The 14,859-nt window shown below is 41.9% G+C and overlaps 1 protein-coding gene across 4 annotated transcripts in view; it reads right to left on the bottom strand.

Annotated features, from left to right (window-relative positions):
* Window positions 1-4,748: 4,748 nt before the first annotated feature.
* FAM13B (family with sequence similarity 13 member B) overlaps window positions 4,749-14,859 on the bottom strand; it is a 44,829-nt gene continuing 34,718 nt past the window's right edge. For 3 of the 4 annotated variants that reach the window (XM_063168743.1, XM_063168741.1, XM_063168742.1), the window contains 9 exons: window positions 13,519-13,648; window positions 12,985-13,066; window positions 12,492-12,721; window positions 12,091-12,174; window positions 11,197-11,292; window positions 8,938-9,021; window positions 8,673-8,845; window positions 8,153-8,254; window positions 4,749-7,098 (listed from right to left, as the gene is read on the bottom strand). In XM_063168743.1, the coding sequence (XP_063024813.1) occupies window positions 6,975-7,098; window positions 8,153-8,254; window positions 8,673-8,845; window positions 8,938-9,021; window positions 11,197-11,292; window positions 12,091-12,174; window positions 12,492-12,721; window positions 12,985-13,066; window positions 13,519-13,648 (1,105 nt within the window). In that variant the 3' untranslated portion in view covers window positions 4,749-6,974. The remainder of the gene's footprint in view (window positions 7,099-8,152; window positions 8,255-8,672; window positions 8,846-8,937; window positions 9,022-11,196; window positions 11,293-12,090; window positions 12,175-12,491; window positions 12,722-12,984; window positions 13,067-13,518; window positions 13,649-14,859) is intronic. The other variant, XM_063168744.1, reaches the window with a different exon arrangement.

The raw sequence follows: 14,859 nt of genomic DNA on the forward strand, positions 1-14,859 counted from the left end.
AGGCAGTCATAGCTTTATAGCCAAAAGCTATGCAAAAAGTTGCTACTTCTTAACTGCAGAAGGAGGCAAAATGTTCTGACCTTGATTCAGGACTGCCTTCACACCTAATTTAATTGTATTTTTAATTGCAAATACACACGCTGACCTCTGGACAGAGAGTGCATATTTCTCCAAAACCAGGAACTACCTTGGTTCCTAACCAGGTGCTCTGGGGCCAAACCAATGGAGACAGTGCTGAGGAAAAGGTGGGCTTTATTCTTTCCTGTAATCTTAGAAACTGCTGGTTGCATTTTGGAAACTGAAGAATACAAAAGGAGTCACAGTTGCCCCCACTGTGACTTACAAAAGCTATTTCTCCACAGGATACTATTTTTAACATCATAAGAATAGCAAAACTAAACCCATAAATAAAGAAAAATCACCAATTATGCCCATAAAGTCAAATAAAAGCTTGTTCAGGCCAGGCCATACACAGAACAGCAGAATTGGCAGCAGGATAAGATCAGTGAGTTCTAGTAACTGTATAAAGTTGTGAGCTGAGCATTTCCCCAAATGTTAACCAGAAGCAGATGTATGGAAAACAAACAAGTTTCACAGCAATCTATTGGGTCACAGGCTGCATCTACAGCAAGGAGAAATATTACTGCAACTTCCTCTTGCTTTGCTAAAAGGTTTCCAGCAATCTTTGTTCCAGTTCCATCACTGGGCTAAGTCTGTGTCTGTACAACATATTTTTATTTTAAAATCACTTCTGCAAGAAGAAAATTAAAGCCCCCAGGCTGGCTGTAAACATTACTGCACAACAATCCCTGCCATCACTCTCCAATCTGAAAAAAAAAAGTGTATTTCTGTATCCTGTCTTTTTGGATGGGCCAGAAGGAAAGTCTACTTTCAGCCAGATGTGGAACACTTTTCCCCACAAAGCTCCATGAATCTCTTCCTGCAGGACTGATTGTGGTACTGCTGTCCCAGTCAGCCATGCTGGCTTTGTTTGAGACTTATTTTATTTTTTTAATCCCTCTGGTGTTGAATTGCGAGTTATCAAAGCTCAGGAATGGAAGGAAGAGACCCAGTCCCAGCTCAGGGCGACATCTCCAGTGCAGCATCCCAGCAGGGTGGGGCACTCTGCTCCTGCAGATGCTGTCCCCATCCCCTGGCAGCTGCAGCCCTGCTGAAACCTCACTGAGGGACAGCCCCAGAGGCAGAAGAACTGCACCAAGTCAGTGATGTTAAGATGCTTTAAGTGCTTCTATACTGGCTGGCAAGAGCTGCCCTCTGGGAGGGAAGGGTTTAGTAGAGCTTCAGGACACAGAGGGCACAGCAAAATGCCTGAGCTCAGCTGGTAACAGACTGGTCACACAGTTTAATTAAAACCAACTACCCCCCTTTATTTTCCTATTTCTGGACAAGAGGAGCAGGACTGTCAATAAATGTATAAACAGCATTTTGGGTCTGTTCTGTGAACCTTTCATGTGCTATTCTGAGAACTGCCCAGCCCTGCTGGAAATACAAATGCCTGGATGACATCAACTGCTGTGCCTTGTTTGGGGCAGCTCTGACACTCAGCTGGGTGACCAAGGGGCAGATCCCGAGATCTGACACTGAGCCGAGTGTCCAAAGGGCAGTTCCCAAGCTCTGAGACTCAGCTGAGTGACCAAGGGGCAGCTCTGAGATCCAGCTATGGGACCAAGGGGCAGCTCCCGAGCCCTGGAGCATCCCGGACCTGCTGGCTCACATCGCCCGACCCCTGCTCCCTTCATGCAAGAGGTTAATGCTAATCAATCTCTCAACAATTCCTACCCCGCTATCTGTTACCGTCAGAGAAAAGGGATCAATTTCAGCTTTCAGGGAAATCCCCAAATCTCTCTCCTCGGCTCAGAGCTCACAGGCACCAGAGGGCGCTTCGCTCCCTCCTCGCACCAGCCGGAATTCCGGGAACATCCCTTTTATCCCTCAATCCCTGTATTCCCGTAACCCTGAGGACAGGTTACGGGCAGGCCAGAGGCTGTGCACCCCAGGCAGTCACTGCTGTCCGTCTGTGGCCAGGACTCAGCGGCAGGAGGAGGAAAACGTGCCCAGGCTCCATCCGGACAGTGCCCGGGGAAAGCCGGGGCCAGCAGGGAGCGCAGCACCCACCGCACCCCAGGCCCTGCCCAGCTCTGTTCCTGCAGGACACGCAGCCCGGCCCCAAAGCCCCCGAATCTCACACAAATCCTACCAGCGGTTGTATTTCAAAGCCGATATCCTGTATATGTATTTCTCAAGACGTAATGCTAATGAGAACCTCTTCTGGATAATCAGGGGAGCTCTTACCTTTGCTATGTGTGAAATCCAATTTACTGAGGCATGATGCTTCCATAAAGACACAAGGAAAGGCTGGGCACCTCAGGCACTTGCAGCCACTTTTCCTCAGCTGGCTACCTGTGCCTTGTTTGGGGCAGCTCTGAGACTCAGCTGAGTGACCAAGGGGCAGATCCTGAGCCCCGCAGCATCCCGGACCCCTGCTCCCTTCATGCATCAGCTGCCGGGGTTAATGCTAATTAACCTCGTTAATGCTAACGCTGCTCCACGGGCTCTGCTCTCCCTGTCTCTGATCCCAGTGTGGAGGAGCAGGGTCACAGAGAAGGGAGCAGAGGCATTCCAAGGCTCCCAGGAGGGGATTTCCAGCCCAACAGCACAGTCAGGGAACACAGGGCACACAGCAGCCCTGCCAGGGGTCACTGATTTTGGACTTTGGTCTGCTGGCCAAAAGCCAAGCCAAGCCATCCACTCTCTTCTAAGAGGACCAGTTTTAAAAACTAAACCCCTATTCCCTTCCCTCCAAAGGGATCTTGCTGCCAGGCAGCAGCCCAGGACACTTGTCCCAGAACACACAGGTCACTGGTGATTTGTTTATCTGGATTACTCAACAGCATGACAGCAGAAAAGCAGGTGTGTGGCACCTGTGACATCTCCAACCTTTCCTCCTCCTGGCAGCCCTCTCCTACAGAGCCTCAAAACCTTTGCACACATTTCCTCTCCCAGAACTTCCCAAAAGAGCTTTCAAGCTCTCCTCAACCTCACCTCACTCCCCTGGGGCACAGGACACCCTCTCCACACCCTGCCTGGCATTTCCCTGCACGCCCTGTGCCCTGCAGTGACACAACAGCTCAGGCAAATCTGCTTGGAGAGGGAAAGCTTGGAAAACCCTTGACTTGCATTGTCTCAGAACTGGTTCTCCAGTAACAGATTTCCAAATATAACTGAGCTTTTTGCACCCTCAGAAACATGCTGCTCCTCCATTTTAACTAATAGTGTTCAACACAGTTATTTTCCTCATTAATATCCTACTTCACTGCACATCGATTTGCAGCAGTTCCCACTAAACCATCTTTGAAGGAATTTTTTTCCCTATTAGCATCCTGCTCACAGCAAGCTTCATTGAGTAAATGATGATTTAAGGAAAAATGGGGGATTGTAGAACAGATCAGTAGGAACCTTGTACATTCTACAGGCCAATGTCCCAAGAATTTCTTTTCCCCATTTTCAGACAAAGGCCATGTGATCAGAGGGAAGGTTACCCTGTCCCAACCCAAAGAACATGCCCAAGGCTGCCTCCCATCTCCTCTTCCTCCCTTGCTCCCTCAACTTGCTGGTTTCCTGTTCCCACTTACCTGCAGTGCAGTCTTCACCTTCAGGAGTTCTTCAGTCCCTCCACGCTTTAGATTGAAGAGAGATGGATTTTCACAGAGCACAACACAAGAGTCAGCTTGAAAGACCTTGACCACTTTCTGTGAGCTCACAACATACTATGAAAGGCTCTTTGGTTGAGAGGAAAAGCATCCTCTGGTGTGTACAGCAGAGTGCAAGCATCACCATGATATTTTCTGAAAAATCCCTTTGCCTGGATTTCTTCTGGGAAGCTGAGAAGCCTCAGAGAAAAATGTAAATAATAATTATCTGATTCTCTTCTCCTGTGTTTGCTGCTTTGGAATGTGCTCTGGAGGTTGTTTACCAACAGGTGCATCTTTGATTGGCTCCATGTGAATTGTTTTTACTTAATGACCAATCAAAGCCAGCTGTGAGTGACTCTCTGAGGAGTCACAGGTTTTTATTATTCATTCTTTTCTAGCCTTCTGATGTATCCTTCCTCCTATAGTTTTAGTATACCATTTTTTTAAATATAATGTAATCTAATATCATAAGATAATAAATCAGCCTTTTAAGAACTTGTGAGTAGATTCCCATCTCTCTCCTTGTCCTGGGGACCCTCACAAACACCACATGCAAAAGCAATGTTTCCTGGCCAAAACCAGCAGTAACTGCTGCAGTACTGGTTCCAGGGCTGGGAGATCCTCATGGATACAGAGCTGCAGTTCTGATTCCAGGCTGAGAGATCCTCGTGGCTACAGACACACACCCGATGTGCTCAGCCGAGGGCAGTGAATGAACGGTGCCAGGGTGGCTCCTGCACCCACCCGCTGCTGCTGGGGCAGGCAGGAGCCGTGTCCCGGTGTGCTCCCCGTCACCCCCAGCAGCAGCTCAAGCCCAGCCGGCACCACCATCCCCGCTGTCCGTCCAGGAGCTGGGGCCCCTCCCCTGCACAGCCCGCATGGCTCCAGGGGATGCAGTGTCACCCCAGCCACCACCAGGGCACAGCGTGGAATCCAGACCCTGCTCACAGCACCCTGCAGTAAAGGATTCAGCACTCCTTTTTAAGAGATGGCAGTGAAGGAGAAAGCATAATGAGAAACAAAAATACAAGACAATAAAGGTTAAGGTACTTTTATTATAAAAGTCTATACAATGAGCACCAGACATAGCAATGCAATTATATCTGGTTTAGTTATATATATTCCATATCTATATATCCATATAGATATATAGGTTTTGCTTTTACCAAAGTAAAACTGTTATATCACAAAATGCCTAGTTCTACCATTTATTTATTGCTCAACAAGGATGGCACAAAACACACTCAGCATAACTGTTGCCATGCTTATCTACTATACTGAATAAACAGCCAAACACTGCATAACAAACACAAAGCAGCTGTTAATTCTGAATTGGAACCAGTCTGATCACTCACTCACTTATAAAAATATTGGAATCATATAGATTTAAGCATTATAAAGGAGGAATATATTATTTAAAACATTTAAATAGTGCATATTGACATTTTGCATGTGGTATATAAAACACAAACATTCATGTACAACACTATACAGTACACATTAGTTTCAATGTTTGGATACACCCGTGTCTGTAGACTGATAGAAAAGGAACTGAAGTGTACATTGCACAATGGAACTGAATAAAATTGGTAAATGGTCTCAAAGACTACTTTAACCTCATAATTCTCTAAGGTCCCAGATCACTTTGCAGTTAAAAAAAAAAAAGAGAAAAGAAAAAAAGGCATACCACCAGTGCTCAATAGTTTTAGTGCTTTTTTTTTCTGAATTCCAAAAATACATGCCTACAAGCAGAGTAAAACAAACCAAGAAGTATTCTACAGTACACAAATGAAATCTGAGCACTAAAAATCCTACTTGCAACCTATTTCATATGCTTCATGACAGAACAGCAAGTCTCTGAGGTTACGTGCGAGCCATTTCTTACATTGTGAGAAAGTTCATTTTTGGTCTTTCATAAAGCAGAGTGAATCATTGCTATGTTGACATTAGCCAGTCATAAAAACATGCAGTGAGAGTAGGTGCATGCAAAACATGGCCACAATCAAACTGATACACTGAAATAAAAAAAAAAACAAAACAACTGAGAAAGCACCAGCTGAAATTAACATTTTGATTTCGCCAGATCAGAAACAGCTGCGGATGGCTGCTGCAGAGCAAAGCTAGTCCCTAAATCATCATTCAGCACAGCAGATGTGATACTCAAAACATTATTTAGATTCAACTCTGAAGCTAAATCATGCAAGGCCCATAAACTGTTTTGCTTACATCGTAAGGATTAGATAATGTATTTTTATTCTCCAACTGTAAAACAAAACCGTGATAAACAGCAGTAATCTTTCCACTCCAAACCGCCGGTTCTCCCTGTGGTGCGTGTTAACTACTCTGATTTTAGCCCTTGACACCATACTCATTTCAGGTACAGTGGGATTTTAACTGTCCTAAGCCAGCTCCTTTCTGTGGAGCCACACAAGTCTGAGCACCACCAGATTTCCCAACCACCACAGTGTTCACTGTGCTCCTCAAATCTTCCGAAAGCGGAGATGCCGTATCCAATTCAGCCCAAACACTACGTCACCACTGGCTGATAAACAGCAACCCAAAAAGGGATCAAATGAACAACAATGACATGAGTCCTGTAGGCAGCATGTGATTGAACTTTTCAGTTTTCCAAGGTTTAAAAGCCACTAAGAAAAGGTCACTTTCTGGTTTGTCCACTGTCATCTTTATCAAGGAGGAAACGTGACCGCTAATGAGCAAAATCCATAGACGTTAATTATTACTGTGTACAGGTGCAATTTAGAATACCAAAAAATCAAAGTTGTTCCACAGCAGTCCTTTGAAAGGAATTACAGTCTGTTTAAGTGTTCCAAGAATTAAGAGCTGTACCCTTAATTTGCTGATTTTTTTTAGGCAAGAGGAATAGTTCGGTGTAGCATTACAATATTAATAATTTCTTCAACAATGCAAAAGGTTAGTAATAACAAAAGTCTCAAAGTTCTTGAATGCTAAAGATAAAAAAAAGGCTATGGTTGTTTTGGAACAGGATGGATGCATCTGGAATACAAAACTTCGATGGAAACTGTGTTTGCTAAAGTTGGATAGAGCAGTCTCAAACTCAGAAACCTTATTTGCTCTCTAGACAGGACCTACTTACCCTTCAAACATGTCCTAGTGGCACCACAGTAAAGTGCACAAACTGGATTCTTTCAACAGTGCATGACACATGAACACAAGCACCCAATAAGTACAGGGGTAGTATATGGAAACAGCATGTTACTCAACAGGTTGGAGCAATATAATTTAAATTGATTTTGAAGAATCTTGTTTGCTGATAAGGACTTCCAACAGCCTCAGTTTGGCTTTGATTTTCTTGTACTCCCTGTACTCATCCAGCATTGGGACCCGATCTTCTTTCTGTACATTCCTGTAAAAAGAAAAACATCAAAATTTCAACTAAATCATCCATCCTGCAGCAAGCCAAACACACAAGCAGCTACAGGAAGTTATTTTAGGGCAGGTGAAAATATTATTGGCAGCTTGTTCACCAATAAGAGGCATGACATATTTTAGTTTATGGTAGTTAAAATTGCCATCACCTAAAAAACTGAATTGAAAAATCCAGCAGAAAATTTTCAGCACAACTGCTGCAGCATTGGGTAACAACCATTGCCCTAAGCTCTCCTGGGAATTTTACTAACAGGATATGAAGAGTTTCATTTCAGATCCTGGGTATACACTACAGAAAAACTCACATTTAAGTCAACCTACATTTTTTACTCTAAGAAGATTGACCCACAAATTGGCAGCAGAGCATTATTCTTGCTGGACTACAATAAATAATCTATTAATATGATTAACCTCATTATTTGCCATTGAAGTCAAAAGGAGTTTTGTTCCAAACTCAGTAAGTGCATGATGAAGCCACGTTACAGGAGTTTGTAGCTCAGGAGAAATACAGGAGAAGGCAAAGTCAAGTGAGAACATTTGCCAGTCAAGGAAGTGACCTCTTAGGACTGTTGTTAGGTTTGCTCATGACATGAGACATCTCAAAAATACAATGGGCAGCAATGCAATCCAATTCATGACAAAACAAATTCAAATCAGAAACCTAAAAGAACTAAACTATATGGAGAATAAAAGTTAGAAAAACCTTTACTGGTAAAGCAAATATCCACTGCCAGAACTGACCTATTGGAACAAGGGGCAAATTTCCCTGCCCCATGTTAAAGAACAGAGATAATATGGGTTTTTTAAAATAAAAAAAAAAACATACTTTCTAGTAGGTATTTTTAAATGCTGTTTTTTTTTTTTTTCAATGGAACTGTTAAAAATACACAAAGTTTTCTCCCTCAGGAGATTATTCACAGCAGATCAAAACAGATCAGATTCCAGCTGACAAGATTCAAAGTTAGAAAACACACTTGGCTACATAATGAGGCTGCAGCCCAGCCCAGCATCTGGTATTGTGCTAAACAAACCTTCCATTCTGCTGATAAAACTCCTCTTCAAATTCTCGTAATGTCTTACGTAGCTTCTTCTTCTCAGCTCTGGCTTTCCACAGTTGCTCCAATAATTCAGGCCTAAAAATTTCAAGTGAAAGAAAAATATGTTGGCCTTACAATAGAACTTCAATTCCTCAGAAACAACTGAGATAGCTGCACGAATAATTTATTTGTCTGGCTCATAAGGAACATGCTGTCAGTTTGAAAGTGAAATATTGAGAACAAATGAGCAGTTAATAAAGGAGTATAAATTTTCTGCTGTCTACACAGCTCAAGTAAGGCTGAAGAAGGTTTAGAAGATACTAAATAATTCACTGAGTACAAAAAGATCTTAGTCAGACATGTCAGAGCAAAGAACACTCATTCAATCCAAACATTTCCTGAGAGGTGCTGAACATGTCACTCCCTTTCACCCATCATCAGAGATTCAGTATCATGACTCTAACTACAATAATTACAACTATAATAATTAAATTATCCTCTTAATTGTCCATACATAGAAGCAGCTCGGGTGCTGGAGAGCCTCAGGTCCCGGGTGAGTTTCTCTTGACCATCTTCAATATCAGACTCAGAGTTTTCAACTGGGCTTAGAACAGGCTGTGTTTGGGCAGCAGTTTTTAAGATTTCATTCAGATCTGTAGACAAACCATCACTTTCCTCCTCTTCCTCCTGAAAGTGAAAACAGAAATTCAAAACAAATATGATGTATTTCAGTTCCCTATTACAAGTGCTGGGAGTATTTTTAAAGGCATTGCACCTACCTTAATTTCTTCAAAAAAATGGGCAGTTTCACCTTCAATAATGGGCTGTAACATCTGCCCCCGCCTCTTGGTTGATGGTGAGCCCTGAAAAAATGGAAATTTGTTTCAAAATGTACAGTAAGACATCAAGTGCTGTTTGAAGTCAGAATTACATTGAAGACACCCAATATTTCCTCCCTAAGATGAATAAAAGACAACGAACATACTTACAGAGCACAAATCAAACAACCACACAACCCAAAAAGCTCAGGTACCCAAAGTATCCTTGACACAGAAATAATTGTTGTAGCTTATAATTTATTTTACAATATTAATTTTCAGACTAAAAAGAATTTGCTCTCTCCATGTTTTGTAGAAGATTCATAAAGTGCAATGATAGCTCTGAATTTGTATTGATTCTTGTTCCTCCCAAACCAAAGCACAGTTACAGAGGCAGAGCTGGATGCTCCTACCAGGCATCCATTGGGAATAATCCTGCCTGGTTCCTTTTCCAGACCACTCTGAAGCCCTGCAGGTGGAAGTGTGAAATCAGAGCTATGTGTTGCCACCTCAGAGCCAAAATCCTTTAAACTCCAGCCTAAAGCAATGTCCCTGTCCAGGTGCCTGCTGCACACCTGCCATAATGTCCTGCTCATCCCTTATCCCCAGACAGCAGAAGCAGCTCCAACAGATGTTCTCTGGACAGGAAAATGTGAAACACAAAAGCCACACAGACAATGACCTGTCAAAAACTTTAGTTCATGAAAGGGAAATAGTCTCCTGCTTTTCTGGACATTTCCATACAGGCTTCAGTGCATGTCATTGGTGTACCAGAATACAGTAAGAGATCTCATGGAATTAATTGTCATATAAACCTAAAAATCCATTCTTGAATATGTATTACTTAGAAGTTACAATCCTTGGCAATATAAGAAAACTCCTCATATCTCTTATAGGTTTCAAAACCAAAGACCTGTGAAAGAGATTTTACAGGTGCTGCCTACAGCACAGGTTAGGAATCATGTTACTGACATCTCTCCTGAGTTTAAAATCCTTCTGGTGGGCTGTAACCCATCCCTTTATTTCACAGCCATCAAGTCAGAATGGCTATGGTACAGTCATAAGGCTGCCCAGAATGTAAAACCCATCTCAGCTGAAGTCAGATTTCTGAGGGGAGAGATGGGATAGAGCTCAATCAATCAAGGGCACTATCAAAAAGCTGTGACTCACCAGCCACACAGAAACACACGGGTGCCTAAGAGCAGCCTGTGTTTATGGAGTTCAGAACGGGATTCTGATAGAAAAGCCTTAAACCTGACTGTGACAAAAATCATGTTTCTCTTTAAAAGGAGCCACCAAAACCAATGTATGTGCAAGAAAGGCAGAATCTTGACCTGGTCCCTTTATCTCAGTGTACTCCAGCTCAGAGGGGAGAGCTCAGAACTGTCAGTGACAATGTAAACAGCAGATTAAAGTGCTGCTGAGTAAGCCCAGCTACCTGTGTCTGGGAAGAACTGTCTGTATGCAAAGAGATTATCTTGTGTCAGCTATGCAGACCCTTCCTTCCAAAAGGGTCAGCAGCCAACATCCAAACAGGTATTTTGCAAGTCTGGGTCAGTATGCAAGGCTTGGATTGTGGCTCATGCAGAACAAAACCAGCTGGCTGTAATTCCCCAGCTGTTTTACAGGTACTATAAACAAGGTTACATCAATTTCCTTGCACAGTATGAAAACTTTTCTTCCTCATCTCTTAGAAGACCACAGAGAGAGGATAGAAAATTCAGAGGGAAATGAAGTGAAAACACAATGAAAAAGCAGGGATGTTGTACAGATGCTGCAGGTGCTGTAACATGTCTCTCTCTGGGGAAGCATGAAGGAATGAAATGGTTCTGATGGCAATCCTGTCACTCAAGCCTCTGCTGACAGCAACCTGCACTGCAACTGGTGTTACTATTCTGGGGAGGACTGAAAGTACAGTATGTCCTGGGGATCCATACCTAGCACAGGCACTTGGGAACATCTCAGCCACAGCAAGTTAGCACAGCTCACTTACTTCCACAGAGAACCATTTAATTCCCAAGAGCCATCAAGGTCACAGACAGCTTGGAACTGCTCTGTTCTCAGCAGTAAATCAATCAAATGCCTCAAGTACAATGACAACAATATCTTGTATCTTTCACAAGAAAGATGTTTCACACAACAGTGTCACTAGCTTTTCTAAAGGCAGCCTCGCAGTTCAAAAGTGGGAAAATAAACAGAAATAGCATTTGTTTTACTCACAAGAATAGGAGTAATGCTTGCTCTAGTTAACATTTGTTTTACAAGTCTGTATCTGTCATAAAGTGGCTTCACAATATGTCTTTCTTCTCTAGTAACCTAGAGGCAGAGAAACCAGAGAATTAATGATACCGGTCACTCCATCACAGACAAGCAAACACAAAGCTGTGTGCTTCTCCTGCCAGGCCACCAACATTCCAGCTAGGAATATAAAACTACCTTACACTGTGTGCATGAAAGGGGGTTTGTGCAGATAAAAGGGAATAACTCGGTGCTTTTTCATTCTCTCTCACTTTAACACCCTGTATTTTTCAGGGAAAAGATTTAAGTGGTTCCTAAAATTTAGGGGAGCCTCAGCACAGGCAAACCCTGTATTTAAATATCCATGGAAAAGAGGCAAAAAGGGACCAAGAAGTGAGGGAAAAGATGTGTGCCTGGCAATGATGATGGTTCTACAGAAATGAAAGGGAAAAAAGAAAAAGATGAAACTGTAGAGAAGGGGGGTGGGAACTGTCCTTTCATTTCTGTTTCTGTGAAATCCAGAATAACATTTCTGGTCTTTTCTGAGGAAATTCAATAATCTTGTTTATTTTTCAGACATCTCTTTGCCTCACAGACATATAAGGCACCAAATGACACCCATCACTTTGCAGACTCATATCAACTGCTGATTTCTGAAAAGGGGGCCTAATAATACATACTTTTTTTTTCTTTTTTAAGAAGTCAATGCAGCAAGTTCCTCAGATGGCAACATGGAGGCCAATAGATACCTCTGTGTTTTGGAGAAGGAAAAAGAAGAACCCCCACACCAGCATTAAGTTCTGGTCTTAGTACTGCTCAAGAGTTACTGCTGTCTATGCACACAATGGCAGAGTTTGAAATAAAGCCAAGCATTACCGGCCGTCCATGTTGGCTTTCATAATACAGGAGGCTCTTCTGGAGAGATGTTTTCTCTTCTACCAAATGGTCCTTTGTCATTTTCTATCAAGAATAATTAGCATTTAATCAAACACAAGTCACTTTTATTCGCTATCCAGATGCCTAAGCCAAACTTAGCTTAGCTAACATCATACAACCCACCTTCCTCCATTTAAAGCTGTTCAATATTGTCAGCACAAACTTGCAAACATTTTAATATAGAGCAAGGAGAATGTGGTTCATGTTGATAATTTCCCCACTGAGTCTGAAATATGATGGCCTGGCAAGGGGCTGTTAGCCAGAGGCATCATCATGTGATAAAGTGGTATCTCAAGTGCTCTATTTCCCCCTTATTGTCTCAGAAAGAACCTTATGCTTACCTTTATATCTTCTGGCAAACATCTCTCAACTCGTTTTTCCTTTAATCTTTTCAAAATTAGTTCAAGTGTAGCCTCCTTGGTGGGCTTCTTCTCTTTCTGCACAACCCTCATCTCATCCTCATTTTCCTCATCCTCTTGGTCAAGAGAGGAACCAAAGCTTTTTGGAAGAGTGTTACTTCGTGGACGTGTTTGAGGTATGAATTCTCCCTCTGAGCTCCGCTGCTTTGCATCTGAAAAGAGAAAAACTGCTCAGTCCAAAGGTTTAAAATAACACAGTTTATTTCACTGCAAGTACAGCAACATAGCAATTTGCATATGGAAAGTTTCCCTCCTAAAGAACTAAAGCCATAAGAATAATTCGATTTTTGAATAATGCAGAATGTAGAAATGAAACATTTTTGTGTGCTGTGGAAGTTTGCTGAATGACATAGCCATTTCAGTCATGGAGATAATTTGTGTTGCAAGAGAAGAAGAAACTGTAGCAATCTCTTACCTTTTATTTGCTTTCTCAATTTGGTAAGTTCAGTCATCCATTTTAAAACTTTTGGATTGGCTGCAATATCACTATAGGAAGGCTGAAAAAAAATACAAATAAACTACATATTAAAACAAACACACTAAATCTTGTTTATAAATACTTCTTTCAAGACTTGGTAAGATTTGTGATGGTGAATGTGAACAGGAATGCCACTCAGTATCAGTTCAGATCTCAGTGCCAACATAAGGACAACATCTCTGAAAATAAAACTGAAACAACTTCAGCAGCTGAAACACAGAGTGGTAAGACACTTCTGCTTTTCCACACATCTGAAATGGCCTCAGTCTCTCAGCAGAACTGTCACTCTCCTCCTCTGGCTCTGGCACTCTGGCACATTTTCTAATATTGCTGTTGCTCAGCTCCCTTTGCAGAAAGAAGTGTGGAACAAAATTCTCATTTGTGAACAGTTATTCAATAATGAACCACAAGAGTCACTCAGCCCTCCCATGCAGTTCTTTATCCTGAGCAAAGACAGAAGTGCTAACCTACCTTGCTGTTTTTCTCTTTTTCAAACTGTTCCTCAAATTGCTTTATTTTTTTCTGTAATTTCTTGACAAGCTGATAAGGTGTCTTATCTTCCCTTTTGTCATCTTTTGAGCTAAAGGATGCTCTTCGTGTTCTGTTTAAAAACATTTTTAAAATGTCATTTAGATAATTAATGAGTGCAAACAACATGTATATTTAAGAAAGAGTTTAATCATTTCATTCTTCATGAATGAATTAAACAGCTTCAGTCAACTGTCTCAGGTAAGTTAAGAGATAATTAAGCCAAAAAGTATTCACATAATTTGTTAGTCTTACTAATACATTTCTTAGATTTTGCTAACGGACTTAGAAAGTATGTGGCTTTGGTTTTACATCATCTTTCACACAGCTCCTCGACATTTGCTGCTCTTGTAAAGTGTTTTTTGTTTCAAAACTGACATGAGAATTTTCCAGAACACTTATTATACAAAGTGCCTGAAACATCCCTCAACACAGCCAGTGAAATCTATGTAGTCCAAGATATTAGCAATACTAATCTAATAATCCACTAGAGCAGATCCTTATTAGTTTCAGAATGAGGAGAAGAGCTATTATCATCAGCACTTTCTGCAGGTCAGTCTTCTACATCATTTTAACAGTATTTGGTAAAATGTCTTCTGTGGTTAATTGGAGAAAACTTGCACAAGGATCTTTTTGCATCAATAAATCTGCCAGACAGACAACTATAAACTCTAAACTTGTTCCAATCTCCTGTTTCAGGCTTTCTCATTTTTATGACATTATTTCTTCCCTAACAAGCATGAAAAATCTCAACTTCCCTTTCCCAGTAACAGGAGCAGACAGTACAGGTCACAAGTTATTTAGAGTTTTGGAGAGTCACACTGCCCAGTTCACAAATACAAATAACCTGCAGCTTGTTTAGTGACAACTCTAATATACTAGGCTAAAAAAATAAAAGAAAAAAAAAAAATGCCAGAGCTTACATAAAATCAGACCAGAGTCTAGCAAAGCCTGGTAAACAAAGGATATAAATACTACTTTCAGCCCAGGAAGTGCCATTTGTCCGAAGCTGTGACCAAATGCCAGGGAAAGCTCTGCAATCTTGTCCTATTTTTATCCTCTTTCCCTCAGCATCTGTCAAAGGCCACTTGAAGAGCCACAATCCCACCCCAGCTGAACCTCAGCTCCAACTCTCTGCAGCAGTTCCTGGGCGGGCAGAGCAGCCAAATGGTCACACAGTGTTTGACCTTGGTCTTCAGTTCATTCAGATCATGAAAACTCGTGGCAATCTCAAACAGATGTATTTTCATCCTGGCTTAACACATCCTGGCCCCCAGACTGCAA

This window comes from Melospiza melodia, chromosome 14 (assembly GCF_035770615.1).
Source record: "Melospiza melodia melodia isolate bMelMel2 chromosome 14, bMelMel2.pri, whole genome shotgun sequence".
Taxonomy (NCBI): Eukaryota; Metazoa; Chordata; class Aves; order Passeriformes; family Passerellidae; genus Melospiza; species Melospiza melodia.